Raw genomic sequence first — 26,443 nt, 5'->3', positions numbered from 1 at the left:
GAGAGGTGATGTGCGGGAAAATCTTGCTGATGGTCCCTGCTATGATCACTGAAGAGCTTGCTTGGGGGGCTCAAGTGGCTCTATGCTTGTTATCCCCTTGCGACAGCCGAGCCACACAAGTGTCCTGGTTGGTGGCTGCTGGTTGCCGTCGCAGACACAGGGCACCTTATTGTTTGGTGCAGTGTAGGTATTCGAGGACTCGAGCTGTCGCAATGGTGAGATCTGACTGACGATGCGTGGGTAAGTCTTGGGAAACAATTGGAGTGGACCGCTGTCACCGGATGCACGATGTCCTGGAAGAAGCCGGGAGGAAGTTGGTTAGACTGGGCGGTGATGCAGGTGGCGGTGCTCTCCAATGTGCATATTGTCCAGGGCTCAGGGCAGGGCAGGGCAGATGGACGCTTTTCCTTCATTCTTGGGACTCGGGAGTATTGTGAGGCTTGAAAGAGAACTTGCTACGGGGTACTTGCACTTGTATACCTGCTAGGAAGGATTGAATGCTTGATATGTGGTTTTGTTTCTTTTTGCGGCGCATCTGCCCAAGCTGCCTTCCCTGACCTTGCTCTGTGGCTGTAGTTATAAAGCCAAGGCAGGGATCTTCTCCCTTTAGGCCTTCACATTATTGAGTGTTATTGACTGACCAACATTGGAGTCTGGACTGCCGCGCAGCCGTCAGGTTCCACTGAAGAAGAACAGCATGGAATTGGAATTGGACGGTGCTTGCTACCTGAATGTGGATGACATAACGAGCTCTCTACTGCTTCTTTCTTCGTAAGTTTCACGTACCCACGTACCTTGTTGAGGGCAGCGAGGCAGGAAGAAGACGTTCGGGACATTGGGTGTACCTACCTGCCTGTCCGAACTGCTAAGCTACCTATTAACTGGATGCGGCTGAGAAATGGGAATTGAGTGTCTCTGGGCATACGTACCGTCACTACAAAGTAAGGTAGTGCCCGGTGTGAGATGGCCATTGATGTACCGCGCTTTTACGGAGACAACATCCTGGATCTTCCATTTTCGTACCGTAATTAACAGAAGTCAACGTCAACGTCAAAAACCACCACGGGACCTGGACGTTGGCGCCCAAAGTGCCTTTTTTTTTTTTTTTTTTTTCCGCCTTTTCTTGTCTTGTTCATCTTGACACATCCCACACATCTTTCGACTATTTCTACCCTGCTGCAGAGTGCAACTCTATCTATCAACGACTAATAGATTGATAGATTCTATATATGCCTTACTAGTTCGCCCCCTCTTCCTATCTGAACTTGCCCATTACTTGGCCTCTTTTTGTGCACACAAGCGCTTTACACACAAACACTCGCCACAGAAGCAGGAATTCGACTTTTGATACTCCGTTCTGAGCACTCTGTCTCTAGATCTCACGAGAGATTGGCTGGTGAGCCTCATATTTCCTCGTTCCACTACCCCCAGTCCAAATCCAGTTTGCTCTTTCCCATCACGCGGTGCGTTCACGCTTTCGTATTCTTCCTTCATTCCTTCCTTCCGCAATTCTGCTCGATGCTGCCCGGAGGCAGGGACACTGGGGCAGAGGCAGATGTCGACCTTGCTGGATGAGTACAAGCGTATGGTGCATCCACCGTGGATGAGAGGTACAGGTACAAGAAGGATGGAGCAGATACCTTGCTGTCTGCTCCATCATCTGCCCAGTTCTCAAGTCCTGGCAGGCACGTCCATGTACTCCGTTACCCCCCCCCCCCCCCCCGGGCTAGAAAGTCTCACGAGTCACCAATGCTCTCTCTCTTCAGCCTTTTCCACCGCCGGGAGTGACTAAGGCCCGTCTGTAAGTCGTCGCGGATGGTCCCATGTACCCCTACCCAATGACAGATAGCCTAGGTACTTCCGGGCTGGGCTGCAGTTGTGACGTTTGCACCAAAATTACGTTGCAACTTCGAACCCATTTTCCCTCGTCTAATTCATGCCCCGCCGCCAACCTCTTTTGGGTTCTTGAGCAGAGCAAAAGAGACTGAGAAGGTCCGACGAGGACATCATATGTCGGCCTCTCTGTCCGTATCTCGCCTTGTCTACCTTAGCTTCGGTTGACTGCCATAACCTTTGCTTTCCTTTCCTCACCTCGATATCCATCCTCCTCTTTTTTTTTTTTGACCATACCTCAATCTCCCTCACCTCTCTCCTCTTTAACGCCGCACCCACCCTCGCATATCCTCTTCTTTTCTCTCGCACCATCATCACACCGTCACTCACACTCTCTCTTCATCCCGCCATTTTCCATATCCTCCTCACTCTCTGTCTCTCTCTCTATTCCACCATCCGTCTCTCTCCCTTTGCACGGCATTGGACATTGGACTCACAAGCCAGTAAGCCATCAGACGACCAACTACAGCTCAACAAAATCGGACTGGCCGGCCTAGCCCGCCCGCGCATTCTCTGCCATTTCCCGACTTAGAGTTTGCCCTCGCCACCGCCCCGGTCGCAACCCCGACCCCGACTGCGCAGCAGGCCACACTACCAAAACCGCCGCGTCTAGACCCTGCGGCAGCATTTCGCTACAACCCTCGAGTTTTCGATCCTCTGCCACCTCTTAACTCTGTGCGATCGACCCTCCTGTCTCCCTGGCACCCCGCGTGCGACCGGACTTGACGATATTTCGATATCTACCGCGTGCCCGACTTTTGTCCTCCCGCACCCTGCCGCCCAGGTCCATCACCTGCCGCACATGCTATAGGGTCATCCGAGACATCGCCTACCTCACTTTCGACTCACTCCCCCCACCCTTTCCCCTCGACCTTCAATAGCACCAGGTCGCCGTCAACATCAATTCGCATCTCGCAATGACGGACCTAAATACCCCAGACTCCATGCCTGCCACCCCCGATGGCTACGTTGGCGATAGAGACGGACTCGGCAGTCCTACGTCGCCTGGCTCCGCCGATTCCTCCGAGGCCAGCACCCCGCTCGAAGGCCCCTCGGACCCCCCTGCAGACGTACCCAAACGTCTCCCGTCGCTTCGTACCGTCTCCGATCCTCAAAATATGACTCCCTCCTCGACACCGTTGGGCATGTTGAGCAACGCACGCCGTCCGCCTCCTACCGCTTCCATGATGAGCATGGGAGGCGGTGCCATGAATGAAGTCATGGCAAGGGCGAGGGCACTTCACGCTCAGCGAATGGGCAAGCCTCCTGGCTCACAACCTACCCCCAACAACATGGCAAGCTCGCCGCAATCTCCAGTCCCACGACAAGGTTCTCCCGGAGGGCTGCCTGGAGGTATACCTGGAGGATTGAAGCTGCCTGGTGGTATGGTTCGCCCATCCCCTGGTGGCATGCCACGCTCCGCCCCCGTTATCCCAACGAAACCATCGCTTGCTGCCAGACGTGGACCCATGATGAAGCTTTCTGACATGGGCGGCGGTCCCTCGCCTGTCTCTCCCACCGCGCCGAAGCTTTCTGATGTCCACGGCCCCTCCAACAACGGGGGCGGTGCACCCAAAGGAACGACGGGATCCAAGATGGATGAATTCAAGAAATACATTGATTCGGAAAAGGGTTGGATCACATTTGACGGCGCTGCAACAATCACCAAGAACGGTGTCAACTTCGCCAATGGTACAGCTTTCACCATTTCGCTAGACGAAGTGGAGGTCATGGACGAGCTCGGCAAGGGTAATTATGGTACCGTCTATAAAGTGAGGCATACAAAGCCTAGAGTACCGAGGTTTGGGTCTGGATTGGGCGGTTTCAAGAACCCGAACTTAAACTCGTCACATTCCGACCCGTCACCTATCCGCCATGCTGATGCCTCAGTTGAGTCATCACCATTATCAGCATCCACCGAAAGTACAGGAAGGGTGATGGCGATGAAGGAGATCCGGTTAGAACTGGAAGAGGCCAAGTTCACAACCATCCTCAAGGAGCTCGTCATCTTGCACGAGTGTTTATCACCCTACATCATCGACTTTTACGGAGCTTTCTTCCAAGAAGGTGCGGTTTACATGTGCATTGAGCACATGGACGGTGGATCGATCGACAAGCTGTACGACGGTGGTATTCCTGAAGGCGTACTACAGAAGATTACCTACTCCACGGTGATGGGGCTCAAGTCCTTGAAGGACGAGCACAATATTATTCACCGTGATGTCAAACCCACCAACATTCTGGCCAATACTAGAGGCCAAGTCAAGATTTGCGATTTTGGCGTCAGTGGAAACCTTGTTGCGAGTATCGCAAAGACCAACATTGGTTGCCAGAGCTACATGGCCCCCGAGCGCATCTCAGGAGGAGGTATGACAGCCGGGGCCGACGGCACATACAGCGTGCAGAGTGATATCTGGAGTCTCGGGTTGACAGTCATTGAATGTGCACTGGGACGATACCCTTACCCGCCAGAGGTATCGTCGACGATCTTCAGCCAGCTGAGTGTAAGTCTAGAGAGTATTTTTGAGAGACGCGAACTAACTCGGTGATAGGCTATTGTTGAGGGAGAGCCCCCAGGCCTGCCCGAAGAAGGATACTCTAGCACCGCACACGACTTCGTCCGCAAGTGCCTCAACAAGATCCCGAAGGATCGTCCTACCTACGCGGCACTGCTGCAACACCCTTGGATGACACCCTTCTCCAAGATTGAGACGATTACCGAGGAAGCAGAAGAGGGAGAGGAAGCTGAGGCTGTAGCAGATGCGGTTGGCAAGCTTTCCCTCTCATCTAGCACCGAGGATGAAGAGGTTGCGGATTGGGTCAAGTCCGTGTTGGAGCGAAAGCGCGCTGGCCTTATCGCCCCAGCCGCCAGACCGGCCCTTCATGCTGCCCCGTTGCAGTCTCCGACCGCGAGCCCTCTGGTCGGAGCTGGTGGTATGCTGGAATAGGCTTTGTTGAGAGAGAGAAAAAAAGGGCCGAGGCCATGTCGTTGGCGGGGGTGGTTTATGACATTCACAAATTCCCATGCTGACCGAGCTGGCCTCCGTTGGCCTTTTTGTTTGGCCCCTTTGCACTTTTCACTTTTTTTTCTTTGTCTCATACCCTCAATCCAAGTATTTCTACGTTGCATCATCAGCATATATTACTGGCTGGCAAGGAGTGTCTGTTTTTGACAACCGGGGTGGATTTCCTGCGTTGCTTCTCGCGCTGAGTGGTAGGCCCCATGGCCTTTTGGAAACGTCCAGTATACGACACGGATGGCGTTTACCTTGGTTTTTGGCAATTTTCTTTGTCGCTCCCCTTTTCCTTAAATCATGGATTGATGGTCACGATGGGTCCAGGTCTGATGGGCGTGGGAGTTTCACGACGAAAGGAGCATATACGACGGATGGGACTGGGCGGCATGACACTGAGACAGAAAGAAAGAAGACTCAAAGATTAAAAGGCAACTGAGGTATCAAGAGAACCCTGAGATGAAACCGACGAAAACTTTGTGTATATGTGTGTGTACGTGGTCCGACTTAGCATGTAGATGAGGAGTATGATCATGTGAGAAGCGGGTGGGAGGCAACGGGCCCTTCCTGGGTACTTTTTTTCTTCTAACATAAAGAAGCGGTTGCAGACAGTAGCACTGGATTCAAATACGTGCATTATGTCTGTTGGCTTGAGATTGCAAGATCATAGCATTTCCGAGTTCAGAGTCAAATTCTTTACACAATAATTTGCCGCCCAATACCTTGAATATTACCATTTCTGCTTGCTATTTCCTCTATGTACCACCAAAAACGCGATTTAGAAAGCGTAGGATGGTGAACATGATAACAGTTATGTCATAGAAGGCGACTAGTCTTGCAATACCGGCATCCTATTTTATTACCCACCTGATAGTAAACCTTGAAACGCTGGTATTCTTTACTAGACTTTGAAAACCCGGTAGCCTTGATATAGTACAGCATCGTTCTACCTTGTGCTCCTAATCATTTCATAGCCCAGCGCTGTGAGATACTTCATTCAGTTGGCATATGCAGCAACGGCTATATACTACTCATGCCACAAAGTGCTCGAACATGGATTTGTATCAGTTCAGGACACACGTGATTGTGATCACGAGCGACACGAACGACACGAACGACGCGGGTAACCTTGCATATTTCAGGACTATATGCGTTCAAGATCGAAAACTTGAAACCTCTGCTTCAGTCGATACGGAGGTCTAGACAGACGAGAGCGCTTCCATCTTAAGCCGAATGGAAAGAACAGCACTTTAGACACGATACGGCAGTCCAATCGACATGTTTACTACGGCATTTTATTGAGGGTACACGTCAATCTTCCACCGATTGAGGTACACATGGTTCACACGTCCGCCGCGATGAGCTTTTACAATATTAGTCTATTAGTTTAAGTAGACCTAAAGAGTGACTATGTCGGAGCCGGGTACTAGTAGACGCAAAACTCCAAGACCATTAACATAGGTAGTCCACCATCCCACCTCGGGTACCTCATAGATATTGGGACACTTCCAAAACGCCGGCAAAATGCAAAAGAAAATAACATGGGCGCGTAATTACAACACACACGCTGGGCATATCATCAATACAACATCCTTGACATTGTGAAGCTTGTTCTCAAAGTTAGGAATTGTTGCTAGTCAAAGTCGTGGTGCTCTTTTTCATCTGAGAGGTCAACGACAGGCTTATGCGTAGTCCTCCTTCACACGGCGGCTGCTGTTAACGTCGAACGACTGGCGGCTTCGAGTGCTGCGCTTGCGGCTGAAGCGGCTGCCTCCAGAGTAGCCCTTGTCGCCCCGGATGCCGATACAGAACAGGAGAGTCGCAATCAGAAGAGCGGCCCAGGCGCCCCAGGTGAAGCCGAAGGCATAGGTGCCAATGTGAGCCTCACGGCCTTCGGCTTGGAAAGCGTTGCGTGCCTTGACGAACGTTGCGCTATCGAGAATTGTCAGTGAGCGTACATGTAGCGAAACGGTGGAAAATTGCAATATCGGGACGTACGTCATCAGAGCGGCGGCAACAGTCAGGAAGAAGAGAGCTGAGGCGGAGACCAGGCCGGCGACAGCGGCGCCAAGACGACCGCAGCAGGCGAGGAAACTGGCGAACCAGGCCATAGCCATAAAGAAGAGGGCAATCAGGTACATGACCCAGCCGAAGCGCCAGAGGTAGAAGAACTCGGTGCTGGTGGTGCCGCCTCCATGACTACCAATGAGGCCGGCGGGAACGTTGGCCGCATCACGGCCCCAAGCCCAGCCAAAAGCCGGGGCGGGCCAGGCACCCCAGCACTCGGCGTTCTGGTCGTTGCAGTAGTAAAAGTAGTTCCATCGCGTCAGTCCGTTGCGGGCGCCGGTGATGCCGGTGGTGTCGGCCTCAAGGAACCAAGTGTTGTCGAGGGGTGCGGCGTCGCGGACAGCAGAGAGGATGACGAAGAGCAGCAGGACGATGGAGCCCGAGAGGAAGACGATGGCAGCAGTGCCGAGCGGGGCGTCTGGAATGATACTGTGTCAGTCTGCAGTTGGGAGCATGTTTTGCAGAGCAAGAGTGGAACAAGGATAGAGGGCTCACGTTTAACCATTGCTGCGATTCGGTTTGGCTGTTTGTGGGATTTCCTGTTTGTCTCCGAAGGGTGGTGTTTGCGATTCTTTGCGATGGTTGGGAAGAGAGGGTCGGCGGAGACCTGTAGGGATTTGTACTCAGCGATTGTATCTTGTTTGGGCAGCCGGGGTTGCGCAGGAATGCGAGGTAATAGGGAAATGGTAAATTTGACTAGGGAAGGACAGAGTCGATGGCGTACGGGTGTGTACACACTCGCAATTTTACACTCGACACTGGGAGAGTTGTTGATGACAAGCAATGAGCATACTCACCAGATTCGCAAAAAGTGTTTCAGAGGGATGAGGGAGCTATGACAGGCTGAGGCGGGATGTCTCTCGTTTATGTTTCTGGGGGTGTTTTCTGTTTGATTCTGACCCTTGTTCTAAACCCAGCACTAATAGCTAGGAAGGAACTATAGGAAGGGTAGAGGTAGGGATGCCGGGGTTATTGAAGTGTCCCTTCGTCTGGATGATTCGTTTGACCGACTTGTTGGTTCTGTAAGGCAGGTATAGCGGCTCACAAGCGGACCGAGATTGTTACAAGACTGGTGGAAGTGCGATATTAGTTCATCGAGACCGAGCTGGCGGACAAGAGCAGTTCGGGGGCAGCCTGGGAGGGAAGAGGGAAGAATAAAGAATTGGATGACGGGCAGGCCATCAGATGATGCAAACCAAATTCAGAATTTCAGACACACCCGACGCCAAACCAAGCTCGGGAGTCGGGACTGTGTGTACTTCTTAGGGAGTACCAGGGTACGACGCCAAACTAGCGGGGGGAGAAGGAGCCCCCCCGGTTTGCAGTTGCCAGTGAGGCCCGACTGAGCATAGCTCCTGCGACTTTTTTGCTACGGAGGACGGATACTGGGAAGGAAGCAGCAACTAAGCTCGTGGAGTTGGGCCCGGTGTTGGTAGCTGCCCACCTCACCTGCTGAACAGCGCATGCGTCGAGTGGGCCATGACGACACCACCGAGCCACTGCCGGGATCCACTCGACAGTGCAGAACGTAAAACGGACTGTAGATACACGCGTGATCCAACGTGGAAAAGGTACAGTTAATCTTCCGTCGCACACGGTAGCCCCATAGTCAACCGAGACCCTGCTGGGCAACAGCGCTGGACCACCTCCTAGCGTCTGGTTTCTCCTGAGCCACTGTGATTCGTCGCGCACGCCAGTCACCGACTGCCAGCGCAGGGACCTTTCTCGGCCCAGCCTCCACCCTGCCACGACGTCATCCAACATCCTCTTCCAGCTTCTTCTCCCCCCTCCCCTGGCTGTTTTCTTCACGTACCGGGCCAACCACAACATCCGTCGCGATTCAGTTCGTCGCACTCTGACCCCAAGCTGGCTGCTTGCATCTCCAAGGCTCCATCATCTTCTTCGGTCGTGATCGTCAAAGCACTAATCCTCTTTAGGTTCCGAACAAGGCTGGCCATCTTCCGCTTTGATGGTTCATCGAAATAAGGCGTACCACTGTCAACTTGGATCTCGGTACTGGTTTAATACCTTCCAAGTATGTTTCGGTTCGGATGAAAAGCACATGGCCGCAGGTTCTTCGTCTGTTGCTTTAGCCCACGTCTGCTGAACTTCCACCCATCCGATGAAACCCTCACATGCGGCATGCCAAAGCGGACGGCTGGACCCGAAAAACTGCGCAGCCTGTGGCTGGGATTGTGGAGGATTTTTCTCTTGTCGACACCATGAGACGAAACGCCGGACGTCGTTTCTCGAGTCGAGTGGCTCTTCTGCTCCGACTGCCAGATGCAGGGTCTTTGTCCGTTCAGCAGCACCCTGCATGCCGAGGTAGAACATTTTATTTCCGCCATCCTTCACCTGCTTTCCGAAAATTGCGCGTCTGGCGCAGTACGGATACACAGAGTGCGCAACGCGTCAGGGGAGATCTGCATCTTGACATTTGAACCACTACCCACCTTTCTTCGCAAGATTCGACGGCATCATATCGGGATGGCTCTGTTGTCTCTCATATCTTGCGTGGCCTGGACCAAGGTGATGTGTATTACTGTGGCTTAGATGCCGTGCTGCAAATATTCCACCCACCAGCTCGTACACCGAGAGGCTTAGCCTGTACGGATACCTATGCTCTCGCGTCACCCGCCGGATGAGACGGGCACTCTGACTTCTCCCTCGCAGCTTGACAGACACACTGCTACCTCGATTTCGGTTTCGATTCTCGTCGTTATTGGGCCCCGAAATTGGAAGGCCTCTGCTACCTAGTGTCACAAAGGGACTGACAAATAAGAGACACCTGGGTCGTCCGCTGTGCTCCTGAGACCATCGGCGCCAGATCGACTCGGTGCATACGGTAACCCCACTTAGCTGTACGCCGGCGTCCGCTCGGCACACTTCGAGCTCCAGATGAAATGTCTTCTCAGCTTGACAAGGCATCTCAATGTCATCATCATGAGGAGCTTGGTGACGGTACAACTTATGGGAGGAATCAATGCTGGATCAGCTGTTTCCAACGTACGAGCTAGAGCTCGGCGGACAATGGGCGCCAAGCTTGTCCGAGACTCGAGGAAAGGAGATCCTGTCACTAGGAGTGCATTGAGTAATGGGAAGAACACACACAAGTGTCTCACCATATCAAGGAAGTTACGGCATCATGTCTTGGACGGCCAAATGGCACGCACATGCACAGCGGACACGAGCTGACAAGTTCCATAGAGATGACAAGAGAGTGACGGCTCGCTTGCCGACCCGCAGCAAAGCCACAAACAAACCGAGGAGGCTTGAACTCATCTTGGACGTCCACCTGTATCACGCTCGAAAACCGTGGGAGAGTACTGACGAGCTGAATGAGACATGGCCACTAAACAGGCCATGTGAAGCTGGAAGAGAGTCCTCCTTGACGATAACTAATATCGCTGCAGCAGAAAACGACCTGCTCTGGTTGCCTGGAGGAGCATGGATGTGACTGGAGTACGAGAGTACCTACCTTATGAAGGATCATGAACCCTGCGCCTATCTCAGCATGGCTCGTGCGTTACCGATAACCTAACTTTATCGATAAGGGACGTACCGATGTCTCAATCCACCCAGCACCACAGTTCCAGCCGGCTCGTTCCGCTAAACTTTGTTGACGCTCTGGGTAGCTTGCATTGAACTTCATCTCAGCCACCACCTTCGCGAACAGACTCCGTCAAAATCTACAACAACCTCCGATGACGAGCACACCGATGGGTACTCTTCGAACGGCGTACCGTCTTTGCACATCACCAACTCAAAGTCTCCCATACGCAACGAAACAATTGCCGGGTATCGTCTTGCGACAGGTAAGATGGAGCTCCTCAACGCCCATCTCGAAATTGGTCTTCCCTGAAGATGACGATGCCGAACCGAGCGCATTGCGACACATTCACCTCTCCGGCTCTGATTCGAACGATTTTCCGTCTTATGACTCGGCTTCAGAGTTCCAAAACGTTCTGCGCCAGGCCTTTCTCGACTGGAAGTCGACCCCGAAGCCCCGCGCTCCGTCACCCCTTGTCGTATCTTTCACTCCGGAACCTACGTACACTCTCGGCCGCCGCCAAAAGATTTTACTACCCGAGCAGCTGGCTCGACTTCAACAGCCTTTGACTGTTATCGACGAGACGAAGGTTGAGGCAGGGGAACGAAATGGTGGGATGGGTTCAAGAGAGCAGCAGTTCACGCCCAAGGTCATTGAGACTGACCGCGGCGGACTGACAACATACCACGGGCCCGGACAAGTTGTTCTATGGCCAATATTGGATTTACACAGTACATACTATTCGCACTTGACCGTCCGATCCTACGCGCGACTCCTGGAAGAGACAACACAGGCGATCCTCGCTGACGGACCCGGGATCCAGACTTACCTCTCTGAGGATGACCCGGGGGTATGGGCCGAAGCCGCGCGGCAGCGAACTGGGGGACAAGAGCGTAAGATCGCCGCCATGGGCGTTCATCTTCGCCGTCACATCTCGGGGCTCGGCACGGCGCTGAACGTGGACGTTGTCGTTGATGGCACTGAAACGTTGAATCCTTGGGCGAGGTTCGTGCCGTGCGGACTCGAAGGGAAAACCGCCACCAGTGTAAGAGCTGAAGTGGGCGAAGCGCCCTGGATGCAATTGAGTCTTGCCGGCGACGGTAAGGCGAAGAGAGAATGGTACGCCCGCCAGTGGGCTGAGGAGCTTGCCAAACGCCTGGGAATCAGCATTGCGCCGAGGACAGTACATCAACGACTGGGATGATAATACCATTGAGACCGCTCGGGAATCCAAATCGGCAACCTTGCCGTCTTTTTGTGAGTTGCGCTCCGGTACTGGTTCATGGATAAGCCGACCGCCAAAAAGTAAGATTGATGGTGACTGGAGTGCACCACGGGTTACACAACATATAGTATGCCTGCCTCTTCTCCTCTCCTCGTCAGCTTATCAATCTCTAAGCCACTGTTTCGGATGTCGGAGCAGTCAGTATTGGACCGGACCGTTGGCTATGGACGGCACGTAGCAAGGAGATACGCGCATCCCGTGGTCGGTCCGGGTCAGCATATCCATCCCTTCGCACTATGACCTTATTCCCGGAAGAGCAAGAGTACACGCCATCAAGTTCTGGCTCGCTGGGAACTTGGTTATTTCCGGCGGGGCGGGGGTGCGAGGATGCTTCACCACACATTGTCAATCGTGATACCCCATGTTCACCAATGAACACCATTTTTTGATATCTTGGCATATCAGGTTCCAGCCTGCCAAGCCAAGACGATCTCTTGGTCTTGTGGCGAAGCATCTTCATCACGCCTGCAGATGGGGGGCAAAGTGCTCTCTGTAAGGGTATGTCGACATTGCAGGTCACGAATACGATATTGCGTTATCCTTTACAGACTACAAGCTTTACTGGTTGTAGATTGCCATCTGGACATTACACTTAGCCAGAGCCTTGGCAAAACGCACTTATCAAGCTGTCACGCACCTTTGTCTCGTAGCGTTTGCTCCGGGATGCACCGAGAACGGGGTGAGAGGGGGCGTGGTGGTATGGGTGAAGCTCATAGGAGGTTGCTCTTTTTTCCGTAAGAAAGAGAACCACCGAGGCGGAACCCCTTGCTGTAAGAGATTTTACGGATAGATACTCTATCAAATATCCGTATCAAGTGATAGATGGAGAGTGGGTGCGAACACTCACTTTGAACAAGATAGGACCCAACTACTACTCCTTGCGGGATTTTTCCTGCTTCCATCTTTTTCTAATCTTGTCGCACGTATTGTTAATAGAAATACAAAATGCAATGCAATGCAATGCCCACCCCATCCCATGCTTTGCAATCCATGATATACCGCGCCAAGCCCTGCCTCTGGATACCCACATCCCATCACACACACATACACACATAGTCACATCCACCCGTGGACCTCACATCCAACGTCCCGCCTTTTGACGCCTTCACGCCATGCCATGTTGCTATGCCATGCCATCACCAGAGAAACATAAAGTCTGGTTCACCCACGGTTCAACGGGCGTTCGTCGCATGCTTGATGTCAGGGGTGCCAGGTGGCAATCTCTTAGCCGCAGACGTGATCCTGGGTAGCCCACATGTGCAGTGCACACACACACACACACACACACACACACACGGCTCACACCCACAACGACGTTGCAGATTCGTTTCCATAGACGGAGCGGTGGAAGTGGAGGGGGCGGCAAAAGATGGACCGTCACCTTTCCGCGTCCAGGTCGATTTCGCGGCAGGCAAAAAGATTCTCTTGTTTGCCTTGGAAGTGCTGACTAGGCTCACTCCTCTGACGATGCACAAGTTGAAGCCTCAAACAACTACAGGGTACAGCAGAGAATTGCAGTGGCAGCACACCTGAGAGCGAGCGATGCGCACTAGAGAGTACTATTAATTATCAACGCCGATGCTATGATGCGTATCAACCCGAAAAGCGATCCCTCCCGCCAAAATAAAGCCGTGAAGAAGGATGAAAGCCTTCCATCATAAATCATGATGCCTTTCCCATCTGCGTAGAGCGAAACACTAAAATCACAATGAGCCAAATCAAGGCAGGTTTTGATTCTCCCACAATGCGGGACCCCTCCAGAGACCACCAAAAAGTAACACCACCTTTGTCCCCCCCATTACACTCCTGATAATCGACAGTGGTGGTTCGCCCCCCCTGATGCCCATGGGCCATTGCAAACTGCCTAATGTGTCACTGTCTTAATGGCTGATGGTACAGTGGTCCCATCGTTTGTTGGGATTGCCTAGTGATCTGACCTAACCCTTCCCTTCTTCTTGGGCGCTGGCAGCCTCTCGTGGTGACCATCATCATCAGGAGTCCACTCCTCAGGATGAAAGTGGGGATTATTGTAGTGCGCCTTGTTGAAATGGCTGTTCTTGAACATTGCAGTAGTAAAGCTGGGTTCTTGGAACCCTGCCTGTCCTGGTATCACTGACGGTTGCGCCGAGTTGGTGTTATTGAGATGCCAGCACTGATGACTGAACCTAAGCTGGTAGTCCACGGGTTGAGATGGCTTCGTAGGGGCGGGCGTCGACTGTTGTGGACGGGCTGGCGCTTGAGACTGACGTCGAGAGGCAGGTGCTGTCTGTTGCTGCTGTGACTGTTGTTGCTGCTGCTGCTGCTGCTGCTGCTGCTGCTGAATATGATCAGAGTACGGCGTCACGAGCCAGGGGGACTGAGGTGAAGGGTCGTAGGCGTCTCGCAGCGGAGAGGCGGATGTGGGCGAGCCGAGTGAAGACAAGGCTGATGATAAGCCCGAGGGCGGGCCACCGAATCCGGGCAGCATGGCCAAAGGGCCATAGTCGAGGGCATAGTTCTGCAAGGAGGGACCCACGCTCGCAATCTCTTGCGAGTGAGAAAAGGTACCAACCCGGTGAACCTGGAGATTTAAGGGTGCCGGGTTCGGAGGTGACTTGTAAAGGATATCGTAGTGATCGGGCCGGTAAAGCAAGTAAATGATGGGTCCTAGAGTGGCGGGGTCCTGGCCATTAGCCTCGTCTGGGAAGCGGTAAATATTGACCTGATTTCCCGGGCTCCGATCCAGATAGGCAATCTCCAGCACAAAGTTGATGGGCTTCAGCAGCACTTGAACGAGCAGAATGATGCCGAGGTGGTCAATCTCTCTGTTTGGGCGCTCGATTTCGGCGCAATAGCCGATGATACCCGTCTCGGCGGGGATGAAGGGTTCGTACAGCTCCACGTTTCCCTTGAGCCATGAGAGCGCCAACAGTCGAAGGTGATAGATTATGGCATTGGAGGAGCCCTGGTCGTTGAAGCGCTGGATCATGATGTCCATGGCCAGTTGTGGGTTGGCAATGTTCTGGGCAACGTCTTTGAGTAAGCCAATCGTCTCGTCCACCATGTCCTCGAACAACATCCGATCGTAGCAGCCAACATTGAGGAGGTACTGATTTAAGCTCGTGATGCGCGCGGCCTCGCCGAGGATCTGGTGCTGGTCGCCATTATTGATGAGATGCTCAAAGTAGGAGAAGCCGATTGCTAGAGAGAAATATTGTTAGTTATCACTAGCATGATGGGTGCCGTAGCCTGACGATGTCGTGTTGGTAGTCTCTCTGCTCAAACGATCATGTGCGCCGACATGTGTCGAATGGAAAAGTGGCGTGCTTGAGTGAGGTGAATTCTCTGGAGCACTTTGTCAAGGGGCGGGAGTGCGGGGTAGGAGGAAGCATGGTGGTGGTGGTGGTAGTTAGGATCGCGAAAGGCAAACTCACCTCGCCAGCCGCAATTTCCGTCACCTTGAACAGGGCGGTAGTGAGAGTATGTCTGGGGGAGATTCTGCAGTGAAAAGGAGCAGAAGCGCTACGTTAGCCAGTGCAGCATACTGCAGGGAGTACGAATGCCGTAGGCAAGGCATGCTGAGAGGACTCACGATGGTCTTTGCGATGTAGATTTCATCAGCCTTGGCGTACTCGTCGGTTATGGCGTCGCTTGTGATCTTGTCGCCCACCAATAAACCCTAGAAAAGAGCGTAAGCCACGTCAGCGTTGCGTGTGGCAGGGAAAATAGAGAAAGTGATAATTCGGGGTTGACAGGAGACCCCAACATTGAAGAGGCATTGCACTCAATGGCATTGCATTCATATGGTCAGAGAAGGTAGTGAAGTTGGGGTGAGGGCGAGAAAATGAAGAAAGCGTGAGGGAGAGAGAGAGAGAGAGAGAAAGATAGAGCACTTGAAGCTTGGGGTCCGTGACGGGAGCTATGCGTGCGTCTCCCGGTGTCGGGGTGGCGAGCAACTCACCTCGAGCTGTGGCTGATAATCCCGAGCGGCGGCTTCTTGGGCGGCAACGTCGGAAGGGTCGCCGGGTTCCATGGCGGAAGGACGACGAGTGCTCACGGCGAGGGCGTGGGCGTGGGCGTGATCAGGAGCGGCGGCGGCGGTGGTGTTTGCGAAGCCTGGGTTGGCGTTGGAGTTCGTGGTGTAAAGGGCAGAAGAGGATGTTGTCGAAGAAGAGGCGCTGGGGTGAGGATGAGGAGGAGGGTGTTGTTGCTGGACGTGTCCGTGGAGGTGGTTGTGGTTGGAGTAAAGGTTGGCGTGGGAGTAAGCGTAGGACGAATGGGAATGAGAATGAGAATGGGAATGGGGGTGGGAGGAGCGGGAGAGGGAGCGGGAGGAGGAGGAGGAGGAGGAGGAAGAAGACGCGGAGGAGGATGAGGCAGATGCAGCGCCGGGGCTGTTATGGTGGTTAAGGTGCAAGTGGGCAGCAGAAGTAGCAGCCGAAGCCACGGCGGAAACGCCAGAGACAACGTTGGTGTTGGTGGTGGTTGGAGGGGAGGTAGATGAAGGAGACTGAGACTGCTGCTGATGATGATGTACAAGTGCAGCAACATGACTCTGAACTTGAACCTGAACTGGACCTGGACCTGGAACCTGAACTGCACAGGATGCGGGAGTGTTGGCGGCGGCGGTGGTGGTGGTGGTGGTGGTGACAGCTGGAACCCGGCCGGCACCCGGGCCGGGGCCAACAACAGGCGCTGTAGCCGCTGTTGGTGTTGTCGCCAGCGTCCCTCCCGCTGCTGTTGTTGATGCTGTTGTTGGGACTGGTTGTCTGTGCTGCTGCTGCTGCTGCTGCTGGTGTTGCGCCGTTGTTAGCGAGGTTCCAGGTCCGGCCGGCGACGCAGCACTCAGGCTGTGTGCGCCTGCAGCTTCCCCGCCCATCCCCATAACACCAGATAGCGACTGTGACAGTGAATGCGACCGCGGCTGCGACTGCGCCGACAGGGACAGCCCACTGTGGCCCAGGCCCATACCCATGCCGTTCAAGTGGCCCATGCCCATGCCCATCTGTGCCATCCCCATCCCCAGCCCTAGCCTGCCGCCGCCACCATCACCACCACCGCCGCCCATCACCAGGGGGTTACCCATGCTGTCCAGTCCCACCGACGATGCACCCGGTGATGGATTCACTCCAGCTCCAGCTCCAGCTCCAGCTCCAGCTCCCACGCCAGAACCTCCAACACCTCCAGCTTGGCCATGAGCTTGACTTGGTCCACGACCTTGGCCTCGACCACCAGATCCAGAACCAGATCTCTCTTCTCTTGCTGGCGACGAGTAGCCGTAGTGTGAGCCGCCAATTCCTGTACCAATGCCGACGTCGTGAGATGCACCTCCTCCGACACCATCGCCCACCATGCCCATCCTCATCCTCATCTCCACTCTTCCTACCCCTCTTCCTCTTCCTCCTCCTCCTCCTCCTCCTCCTCCTCCTCCTCCTCCTTCTTCATTCCTCATCATCATCATGTCTTCCAACCCTGCTGCGCCAGCGCTGATGCCATAGCCTCCGCTGTTCTGAGACGGGTGGTCCTGCGGCGGGCCGCCCTGGGGCAGGATGTACGTTTGACCGTGAGCTTGACCGTGGGGATGAGGGTGAGAGTACGCGTTATGTGCCGAGGCGTGGAACGCGAAAGGCGTTGGCTGAGGCTGGAACATGGCCTCACTTGCGCTTTCGCTTCTGAGCCCTGCACGTTGGCGTCTTGTTTGACCGATTCAAGAGTCTCAACTGATGCTTCTGCTCCGTCGCTCTTGACTGTCTTTCCAACACTCGCCCAATATACCTGATGCGATGCGCTGCGCGCTGCGGTACAGTGCGATGCGGGAGCTGTTGGAGCTACTGCCTCTGTAGCTGCTATTGACGCCGCTATTGCTGACGACTCATGCAGTATGTCTTACGCCGCTTCTCCGGCCCTGAGTCGGCGTGAGGTGATTGGCACGAGAAGACGATGGCCAGAGACTGTGGAAGCACAAGGAAAAAGAAAGGAAGACGGGATGATCACTGAAACGACGAGAGAAAAGGGAGGGAAGGGGATGACTGAAAATTGGGCGAGGCGAGTGTGAGTTGAGTCGCGTCAAGTCGAGTCTGAGTCGGGGTAGTCGGACGATGTGACGGGTGCGATCCAACGAGCCAGACAGCAATCAGTCCAATCTGCAGTTCAGAAAGAAAGAATCCTTACAAGATTCCAAAGTCGGGTAAAGAATCTCACGGCGACCAACGAGTAGAAAGACAGCCGCCCCTCAACAATTCGCCTTACCACGCAGGTCCCGTCGAAACAATTCGCGGGTTGGCCAGAACAGATTTGTACTCGCCTTCTCTCTCTGTGTGTCTCTTCCACTCTCTGGATGTGTGTGTCTCCTCCTCCTTCAGATCGGTTCGGGGATCAGGTCAGGTCAGCTCAAAAGCAACCCGACTAGTACTTCCCTCCCCCCCAATAGTGAGCCGCTTGTATGCAGCTTGGCTTGAGATGACGAATAGAAAGGCCCGCGACAGGGGTGATAATAGTGCAGAAATTCGATGGCCGTCCAAGGGGCTAAAAAGGAACAACAATGTGACCTGTGGTTTTCCGGGGTGCGTCTGGCCCTTTGCTTTCCGCCTGCGCGGCGTTGGACGTTGACGTTTCTTGGTGCGAATCGCCGTTGCGATAGTCGCGAGAGCCCGTCAACTTGTGCGATCGACTCTGGGGTCCGGGCTTCGCTTGTGGAGGTGGTCCGATGCTAACACTCTTACTGCCTTAGACTAAGAGGAAGTATGTGCCCTGTCACTACTGCCTGCGGCAAAGACTGGTATTGCCAAAATGTCTTGGTGTCTTGGGAGCCTAGTCTGACCTCCTGTCTGGATTTGGAAATTGGCGTGTCCGGTGGTGCTCTTTGCCGTGCTGAATACAGCTTGAATGGGTGTCCTGGACCGGCTGGATCTGGATTTTGGTTCTTGATTCCGGCCTTTCGGCGAGCCGAGCTGAGGTGGTTCCGACGAATGACGGATGACGGACAATGTGGAGGAATTCGATGTGATGTGATGTGAGTGTGCAGTACCGTGCCGCAGCTGGAGATCGGAGGGCAAGGTAGGTACAGGTAGGGTAGGGCAGACGAGCCCGGTATCGCGGTTGTACGTGTACTGCCTGCTTGCTGACGATGGCTTGATGGCCGGGTGAGGGTCTGACTGCAGTCAAGTTGACACGATAGATGTTAGCTAGCGGTTAATTAGGAGGTCGAGTATGCTGGACTGTAAGCTCCTTCCAAATATCAATTTGCAAATAAAGGAAGGGAGAGATGAACGGCGAGAGGTGAGGGGTCCAACCAAAGGAGGAAGATGGGAGGACGGAGAAGAAGGGAAAAGAGCAGGTGTAAGTAAGGAATGGACGGGAGAAAACACAGGGGCGAATGATGATAATCAGAGTCCCGAGCCCGTCAACTTGTGTTGCGTCCACACGCATGACCAAGGTGGATGAGGCCCGGCAGACAAAAAAAGACAGGCAGCGTATCCGTATTGTATCTTGCTCTGGGGGTCAAGGTAGGTAGGTAGCCATGGTTGCACCAAGAACAGACGATGGAAGCTAGCATGACACAACACTGGAGTGATGGCACAAGCAGCCGCATGTGCAGGTGTGCAACAGCATCGGCAACGGCATCGAGGAGGCAGGGGTGATCAAGGGAAACAATAATATCAGGACCGCGACAAGGTCATAAGCAATTGGACGGCATCATCCGGTGCTGAAGTTGGAGCAGCGTCGAAGTACCTTGACGTTTAAACCTGAGTACCTATCCGTCCGCATAAGATAGGTAGCGTACTCAGGTCGACAGTGTTGAAGACTCGAAGTGGGAAACATCAGGTATCCGTACAGATACATGAATCCCATGTAAGGCAAGGGAAAACAGGGGATAGAATTGGGCCATGGTAGGGCACCTAGAGATGGACGGATAGAGAAAGAAAGAAGAAGGGAAAAAGTAGCCGTACGGCAGCCCTCAGGGGGCTTCATTGTGTGATGCCGTGGGCAAGTACCATGATGGGGTGCTGTGCCTCGCAATGGTTGGCTAATGTTCTGATACAAATCTGCATAGTCCGGTATTCGTACTATGTATGGCATGACATGGTATCCGTAGCGTGCTGCGTGGGTGGTTGTGAATTTGTGGTGCCAATGGTGGGATATTCAGAGACCAGCAACAAAACCATAGCGGCGCGCGCAGCAAACCGTCCGTGATGGGCGTAACGGGATATGGGACTGAGCAGGGGGCATGGGCATGCAGATACATACGGATAGACATGGGATGGAGTGAAATGGGTGGATGGAAACGTTGTCAACGGGGATGATGGGGAAAACGGGGACGGGAATGGATACGGATGTCCAGTGTAATTGCCAATTGGGGTCCAGTCTGTGGATGGTGAGTTGTGAGGTGAGGGCGCATTGTGAGCGAGGACAATTGAGAGAGAGAGAGAGAGAGAGAGAGAAAAACACCCCCTGGCTCATTTCTTTTCCTTCGACTCGGATGGATACATTGTCGAGGTCCATACTCCATAGTCTTGATGTGCTTTGCGGCTTGCTTTGCGGCTTGCCTTGTACGCCTCAATCTAAGGTACCTTTGGTACCCATAGATCAATCCTCGGCCCCGAATAGCCAAGTGTGTACGGAATCATCTGCCAAAGTGGCACAGCAAGAGCGGACGTAGAGTAGGGGACAGAGAGAGGAGAGAGGATTGCGGATACGTCGAGAGGTTGCGTGCATCATCGGATAGGTGCCGTTTCGAACAGATGACAAGACTCGAGGGTCGGGTTGAGGGCAGGCGGCAGAACAAGAGAGAGGGAGAGACAGAGGAGAAGTCGGACGAGATACAGAGACAAGAGCCCAAGCCCAACGATCCTAGTCTGCAGTGGGGCCTAGCTAGGCATGCGTCCTAGACTCCTAGACTCCTGGTCCTCTCTGACAGTCTGCGGCGGTCTGGCCAGGTCCGCACGCACCAGGTTTTCCCCAAATGTCGAACGTCGATTGGCCACGTCAATCTGTTGGACCGGTTGACATTCCCTCAGTCAACTGTCGGGGAGGTTTCCGCTAGGCGTGGATTGGTTGCGGGCAGAGGCGCAACATGGAAACTCGATAGGTAATGGATAGGGTGCCGTGGGTGTGCCGTCGTAAGGTAAGGTAGGTCAACGATGCTATCGTGATATTGCGTATCCTCACGGTAGTGCCATTGAAGCGGCCTGTCTTCCGAGACTGAAAGTATTAGTTTGTAACCTTACATGCCAAAGACGCTGTATACCTTTCTCTGTATCCGCACGTAGGTAGGTTCGAATACACACAGAACACCTTTGCTGGATGTCAGATATCAAGCATGATGTTTTTGGTACCTTGGAAAGCAGTAGAAACCAGACGTCAATCGAAAGAGATGAGTAATCGAGACCGAGTACCCTTGTTACGGTATCTGGGGAAAGGGCAGAAGTACCTTGCCTTAGGTCGGGCAGGAACCTATTACCTACCTCAGGACTCGGATGTTCTTTCCTCGTCACTTTGCGATGTTCCAGCACGCGGCAGGTGCGCCCCGTCACTGAAGATAATCAGAAAAAGGCGAGACCTAACAACCTCAATCTCGACCTCGACGACGAACCTGCCTCGCCTCGACTCACCTTAGGTACCTTATCTTATGTACACACGGTACCTTATCTTACCTTACCTTAGAGAGGAAAGTTCAGATATCTTAGCCCTCTGTCCGTCTTCAACCGTCTTCAACATCATTTCTCGTCGTATTCTTCCCGTCTCCTCTATCTACACGTCGCGTTCTTCTAGATATTGCATACGAATACTGCCTGGGTTCCGCCTTGTCTTCGGCACGACTCGTTTTTCATTTTCAACAAATAAACCCGTCGTACCTGCTGCGCGAATATCCCCCACACGTTGAGAATTATTTCATTCGAGAGCACCAATGGCACACACACATGTCTATACAAAGGTAAAGTAGAGTAATTCCCATGTGCCACCTTACATGCAAAGTAGTCCGCTCACGAGTCACCTCAGACCTATACAACCTGAGCAACATCAACACGAATCCTTCCCAACGCCCGGTTCCTGTGTCTTTGTGTAGGGGATACATTGATTTTACCGAGCGAACACACACCTGCGGCCTGCCCATGGACATTGCGAGCCTGCGAATCTGCGAGCCCGTTGGAGAAGATCAGAAAGACGCCGACATAAAAGCAAGGGTGGCATTCTAGGGGAAAAGGGTGCCGGGGATAGGCCCTGTCCTTCACCGTTCCGACTAGCAAGGGACAAGGTTGAGTGGGATTTCCATTGCTCGCCCGCCCGTCGTCCCCCCTCCTCCCCCCATCGTGTGTGCGTGCGGCGTGCCCATCCCACAGACACTTGACAGGGACTGGACAGACCCGGCAAGCCTCGACGTTGATGGGCTGCGGGCATCGTAGGACAGGGTTCCAGGTTGGCACAAGCGTTTCCCATCAGCATGCTGCACTGCATCACCAGCTTTCAGCGGGCCAGACGAGACCATACAAAGGACCGTGGCACCCCTCGATGGCTCGTTAGCGCCATCATATAGGAAATATGCGATGGCCTCCACAAGCCCGCGAACAAGGTATCCGTACCAGGTACCTACGTCCGAACATAACGATCGTGGAAACAGGCTCATGTATCTCGTAATGAAGTGGTATGGACACATGCCCATAGTGCTGACCCGATCTTATCCATTGTGATCACACTGCCTAAACACATCCCGTCACCCATTGTGGCCTGCCGCCTGCCTCGGTGCCTTCAAGGCTCCAAGCCAGCAGAATGTGTGCAAAGTACCACCGCCTAGCCAGGCATTGGATGCTTTCGCAAGCGTCCAAAGTCGCTCACGAGAGCCACACGCGCGCCGAGTAATCCATCGCCTTCAACCATGGCATGGGTGTCGGTTCAATGGGTCCGTCCAAGACTCCAAATAACGACGTGAACCATTGGCAACGAAAGGTCCAACAAGCGCAACTCATGCGAAACATAGTAACTGAGGTGCTGAACAAGAGCATTTGTCACAGCCGCCGCGATCAAAACAGCACGTCCTACCGCCTCGTTTCTTCTCTCGCTGGACCTTTTGCTTGGGTACATCCAGTTTGAGGCCCCAAGCATGGCCACAGATGCACGTGAAAGACTGGAAGGAGAACTGGCTCACGGCCAACGAGCCGCACAGGAAAGCGGGACGACAACGGAGTACCACGAGGAGCGTCAGAATTGTGGGCTAACGACATTCCATCACAGCAACCCTCGTGGCGTCAGAGACAAGTTACCGCGCTGGTTCTTTCCTTTTTCTGCTGTCGTTCCCGAGAGCCGCCGCTCTCCATCCATTGGCCATCACCTCAGCATCTTGACCGCTCAGAGCCTAAAACTAATATTCCCAACAACTCGAGGGTCTACCAATGGTGTCGTTTTGAATCCGACCTGCTATCTTGACTGGACTGAAGTTCCCACGAGACTGGCTTACATTATCCGTAAAGTAAGCTACGAATCTGGCCCGGCGCACCCCACCGCGCTTTGCCATGCAGGGAACAGGCCTGTCAATGGCTGACGGCCGACGGCGGCCGCTGCCGAGCACACTTTAGCTGTGACGGTGTGGTCGGCTGCTACACTATCCGTACGGCCAAACGTTTTCCACGGACAACTTCGACACTGTTGAGCTAGCTCTCTCTCTCTCTCTCTCTCTCTCTCTCCGGACGGATAGTTACCCGAAGCCGGTCGACACGACATGCTTCCGTGAGCACCACGCTGGTTTTTCGGATGTAATCCTGTATCACACTTACCACAAGTAAAACCTCTCGCAATATTGCACCTACACACTTCATTGTGGGAACTCCATGTCAGGAAGTGCCAAACGCCCCGCGGGAGATGGCCGATCCCGGTGCTGCTCAGCTTTCGCAATGCCCATACGAAGTATAACGACTTGGCCACCTCCACGTAGCAAACGTTGGGATATCCGAATCCAGACTCGTCAAACAAAAGCAAGATAACTAAATCATACTGACAGCAAAATCGGAGTGGAAACCATGAGTCGAGTTCACTAGCAATTGCTGATGCCCCTGGCCACTAGGACCGAGAGATCCGTCTGGGCACTGTGTATCTGCCCGGTTTCCAAGATTCCCGTGTCAGAAAATGGAGGCCGTGATATCGAATTTTTCCTGTTCCATGGCAAATCATCCCCACCTACTCCATGATGGTGCAGGGAGACGACATCTCACGCTGTCGATCACTTACCTCACCACATCGCCCGACTGCACATCCCGCTCACGGCCCGCTTGTCGGAACGGTCGAAATGAGAGACTATCCCGTAGCTCCGACGGTGTGCTTCGGCCCCGACCAACAACATGTGTCTTAAACTAGGTAGACCTTGCAGGAGACGTTGCCGAGAAGATCCCGTCTTTTGTCAAGCTGTCAAGACACGCGGGACAAATACCAGCTGTACATTTGAACAAATCGCCGGGCTCAACATGTGCGAATGGCACCCAGCAGCAATGCTAGAAGGGCGGGTTGGGGCATTGCTGCGGGTAATCGATTTGGAGGCAACCTCGCGACAAAATTGACCCTGCAAGCAATGCCCAGTTTCGGGCGCTGAGGGCTGATGCTCTCACGGAAGCCAACTCAACATTCATCGCAAAGAGGCAATGGAGGGTACTTTGTTGCGCGGAATTGAGCTTCGGACAAGGCGGACAAGCGGCGCAGCCGATGCCTGCCAACGGCCACCTAGTAGTTGGGATCTGTGACACATCGGGATGAGTGGCTTTCGATTCGACAAACTAGCCAAACATGCTGACTAGTTTCACGGACATCCGTCAACAAGTACGTTGGTTCCAGATTATGAATAAACAATGCCAGACGACTACAAACTGTCAACTCACATTTCATGCGGCTAAGATTGGTTGGTGGAGCTTTCGGACGGCCTGTTCCGTACGCGACCTGGACTTGGAGAATGCGGTTTGCCTAGGGGAAAGCAAACTCGACAATGTCAAATCTGCAAAATCGGTCTTGTGGCAACGTGGAGCATGGGGACATCTGCATGCCCCGTTTCCTGACGGGCACAATCTTGAATCATGGGCACACGTCGAGGACTCGAGGGTCATTCCACATTCACCGAAGCAATTTCAACATTTTCTGCTTCCGAAAATCTTTCACATCGAAGAATAGCTCGCAAGGTGTTCCAATACGGGAAGACCAAGTGTTGACCTGGGCGTCTCGAGCAGAGGAAGAACCTGAGCCTCCCGATCTTCTTTCTGTCAAGACAACTCGAATCGGAGGGACCAGGTGTTCCGAAGACTTGGCGCGCGACAGAAGGCCCTTGCCGACCTTTGCGAGTTAGTTCAGCCAGTCTCGTCTCTTTCCTCTTGCTCCATTAGGCTTGTTGTACGAAATGAGCCAGACAGAATCGACAAGGAAGGAACCGATGACGGCCTTCCAAATTCGAGGAAACAATTTGCTTCCGGCTTTTGGAGTGCCAAAAGAGAGTTACTTCCATTGCTTTCTCGGCGGGAGTAGCATGGCAAGATAACAACGTTACTGTCCCAAGCCCTATGCCCCTGGTATTCCTCTGACGCTATCACATATACGTCTTAGTCTGTATCCTTGGAATAGACGACTACGAATAGCACCGCATCCTTGATCAGGCCTTGTCCACTGCTCGATCATCGGCAAAAAAGTCAAGTGCATGGGAAGAAGTGGTGGATCGATTACAAGATGAAGGGAAACTGTCTGGTCTGGGCAGTGCGGCACCCGAGACATTCCATAACGCTCCCTCAAAGACGGTATTCAGAGTGTCGCCTTTTCTCCGGAGACGTACCGACTCGGTGCTCTGGAGACTTTAGCTGGGGCGCCGAGAATATCGTGAGCGAGCTACCAATGTCAACAGCGTTCAGTCGCCAGCAACGTCGCATCGGCTGTGTTTCCGCCCACTTAGACCCCGTCCCGTCCCACGTTCGCTCCGTCCCGTCTCCACAGGCTGCGAAGAATGATGCATTACAAGTCTTTTACGAAGTCCTCTGAACTTGATCTTGAGCAGTGGGATGCACAAATGGGGGTTTGAGGCCAGACGGTATAGGCATTCTGGCCAAAACCGCCTTCTCTGCAGTCTTCCTCTCGATCCCCTCGAATACTCCCAGCCTCGGGAGCTTGCCATGCAGATACGCAGCTGGGGCTGCACGAAATACTCCTTTGCCCTTCCCCGACAAAGGGCCTCCAAAATAACCACCGGCCTTGGCAATATGACAGCTCATCCTTCAGAAAAGTATAACCCCTGCCTGCGCATGTAGAGGATGATCACTTGTTCCATGGTCGACGAAGCCCGCTATTATCGCCTCATCGTTTGATCAAGGTCCACGACTGAGCCAACGTCAGAATTGACATCTCATCGATGTGAACATGTGTTTTCGACCATGTCGTTGATTCGTACCTTACTGGTCGGCTCTGTTTTCGATGAGCCATGCCTGCGCTGATCAACCTGTCTAGTCTACCCCGGTGCGGCGGGAAGGCAAACCAGCACGACAAGGAGTAAAATGCTCGGCGCATACGGGACATGGACAGCTACAAATCGACATGGTTTACGGCGCACTCTCCAACAACCAGCTGCAATCGTTCTTCTGACCGCAGCTGTGCCTGATAGAACCGCCATTCACATTGTACAACACGCTTCCTGCTCTCAAC

General features: G+C 53.6%; 5 protein-coding genes across 5 annotated transcripts; 2 read left to right on the top strand and 3 right to left on the bottom strand.

The window, feature by feature from the left end:
• Positions 1 to 2,810: 2,810 nt before the first annotated feature.
• BDP55DRAFT_722125 (kinase-like domain-containing protein) lies at positions 2,811 to 4,841 on the top strand (the record flags this gene model as incomplete). Its single annotated transcript, XM_060578554.1, has 2 exons — positions 2,811 to 4,397; positions 4,446 to 4,841. 2 exons carry the CDS (start codon positions 2,811 to 2,813, stop codon positions 4,839 to 4,841), a joined length of 1,983 nt encoding a protein of 660 aa, XP_060436570.1.
• Positions 4,842 to 6,349: 1,508 nt separating this feature from the next.
• Positions 6,350 to 7,834, bottom strand: BDP55DRAFT_467 (SUR7 protein). The gene is made up of 3 exons (XM_060567620.1): positions 7,470 to 7,834; positions 6,906 to 7,392; positions 6,350 to 6,839 (listed from the first exon to the last, which is right to left on the bottom strand). The coding sequence occupies exons 1-3, from the start codon at positions 7,477 to 7,479 to the stop codon at positions 6,590 to 6,592; spliced, it is 747 nt and encodes a 248-aa protein (XP_060436569.1). The 5' UTR covers positions 7,480 to 7,834; the 3' UTR covers positions 6,350 to 6,589.
• A 199-nt stretch (positions 7,835 to 8,033) lies between these two features.
• BDP55DRAFT_656 (uncharacterized protein) lies at positions 8,034 to 9,472 on the bottom strand. Its single transcript, XM_060574353.1, has 3 exons — positions 9,003 to 9,472; positions 8,788 to 8,897; positions 8,034 to 8,716 (listed from the first exon to the last, which is right to left on the bottom strand). The coding sequence occupies exons 1-3, from the start codon at positions 9,320 to 9,322 to the stop codon at positions 8,265 to 8,267; spliced, it is 882 nt and encodes a 293-aa protein (XP_060436568.1). The 5' UTR covers positions 9,323 to 9,472; the 3' UTR covers positions 8,034 to 8,264.
• A 1,366-nt stretch (positions 9,473 to 10,838) lies between these two features.
• On the top strand, positions 10,839 to 11,728 carry BDP55DRAFT_688858 (uncharacterized protein; the record flags this gene model as incomplete). Its single annotated transcript, XM_060576681.1, has 2 exons — positions 10,839 to 10,905; positions 10,926 to 11,728. The coding sequence occupies 2 exons, from the start codon at positions 10,839 to 10,841 to the stop codon at positions 11,726 to 11,728; spliced, it is 870 nt and encodes a 289-aa protein (XP_060436567.1).
• Positions 11,729 to 13,367: 1,639 nt separating this feature from the next.
• Positions 13,368 to 16,200, bottom strand: BDP55DRAFT_639600 (peptidase C65 Otubain-domain-containing protein). Its single transcript, XM_060573271.1, has 4 exons — positions 15,750 to 16,200; positions 15,381 to 15,467; positions 15,223 to 15,286; positions 13,368 to 14,989 (listed from the first exon to the last, which is right to left on the bottom strand). The coding sequence occupies exons 1-4, from the start codon at positions 15,819 to 15,821 to the stop codon at positions 13,734 to 13,736; spliced, it is 1,479 nt and encodes a 492-aa protein (XP_060436566.1). The 5' UTR covers positions 15,822 to 16,200; the 3' UTR covers positions 13,368 to 13,733.
• Positions 16,201 to 26,443: the final 10,243 nt, after the last annotated feature.

The sequence above is a fragment of the Colletotrichum godetiae genome (assembly GCF_030913485.1).
Source record: "Colletotrichum godetiae strain CBS 193.32 chromosome Unknown BDP55scaffold_1, whole genome shotgun sequence".
Lineage (NCBI taxonomy): Eukaryota > Fungi > Ascomycota > Sordariomycetes > Glomerellales > Glomerellaceae > Colletotrichum > Colletotrichum godetiae.
The sequence above is the reverse complement of the archived record's forward strand: the minus strand, read 5'-3'. Positions and strand labels throughout refer to the sequence as shown.

Bases quoted from the DNA above. Each gene is read 5' to 3' on its own strand.
- BDP55DRAFT_467 (XM_060567620.1), bottom strand. The intron at 6,840-6,905 runs GTACGTCCCGAT...AATTCTCGATAG, and splicing joins GTTGCCGCCGCTCTGATGAC to CGCAACGTTCGTCAAGGCAC.
- BDP55DRAFT_639600 (XM_060573271.1), bottom strand. From the start codon at position 15,821: ATGGAACCCGGCGACCCTTCCGACGTTGCCGCCCAAGAAGCCGCCGCT. The intron at 15,468-15,749 runs GTGAGTTGCTCG...GCTCTTTTCTAG, and splicing joins ATTATCAGCCACAGCTCGAG to GGTTTATTGGTGGGCGACAA. The intron at 14,990-15,222 runs GTGAGTTTGCCT...ATTTCTCTCTAG, and splicing joins CGGAAATTGCGGCTGGCGAG to CAATCGGCTTCTCCTACTTT.
- BDP55DRAFT_656 (XM_060574353.1), bottom strand. From the start codon at position 9,322: ATGGCGGAAATAAAATGTTCTACCTCGGCATGCAGGGTGCTGCTGAAC. The intron at 8,898-9,002 runs GTATTAAACCAG...AAAGAGGATTAG, and splicing joins AACCGAAACATACTTGGAAG to TGCTTTGACGATCACGACCG. The intron at 8,717-8,787 runs GTACGTGAAGAA...ACGTCGTGGCAG, and splicing joins CGGATGTTGTGGTTGGCCCG to GGTGGAGGCTGGGCCGAGAA.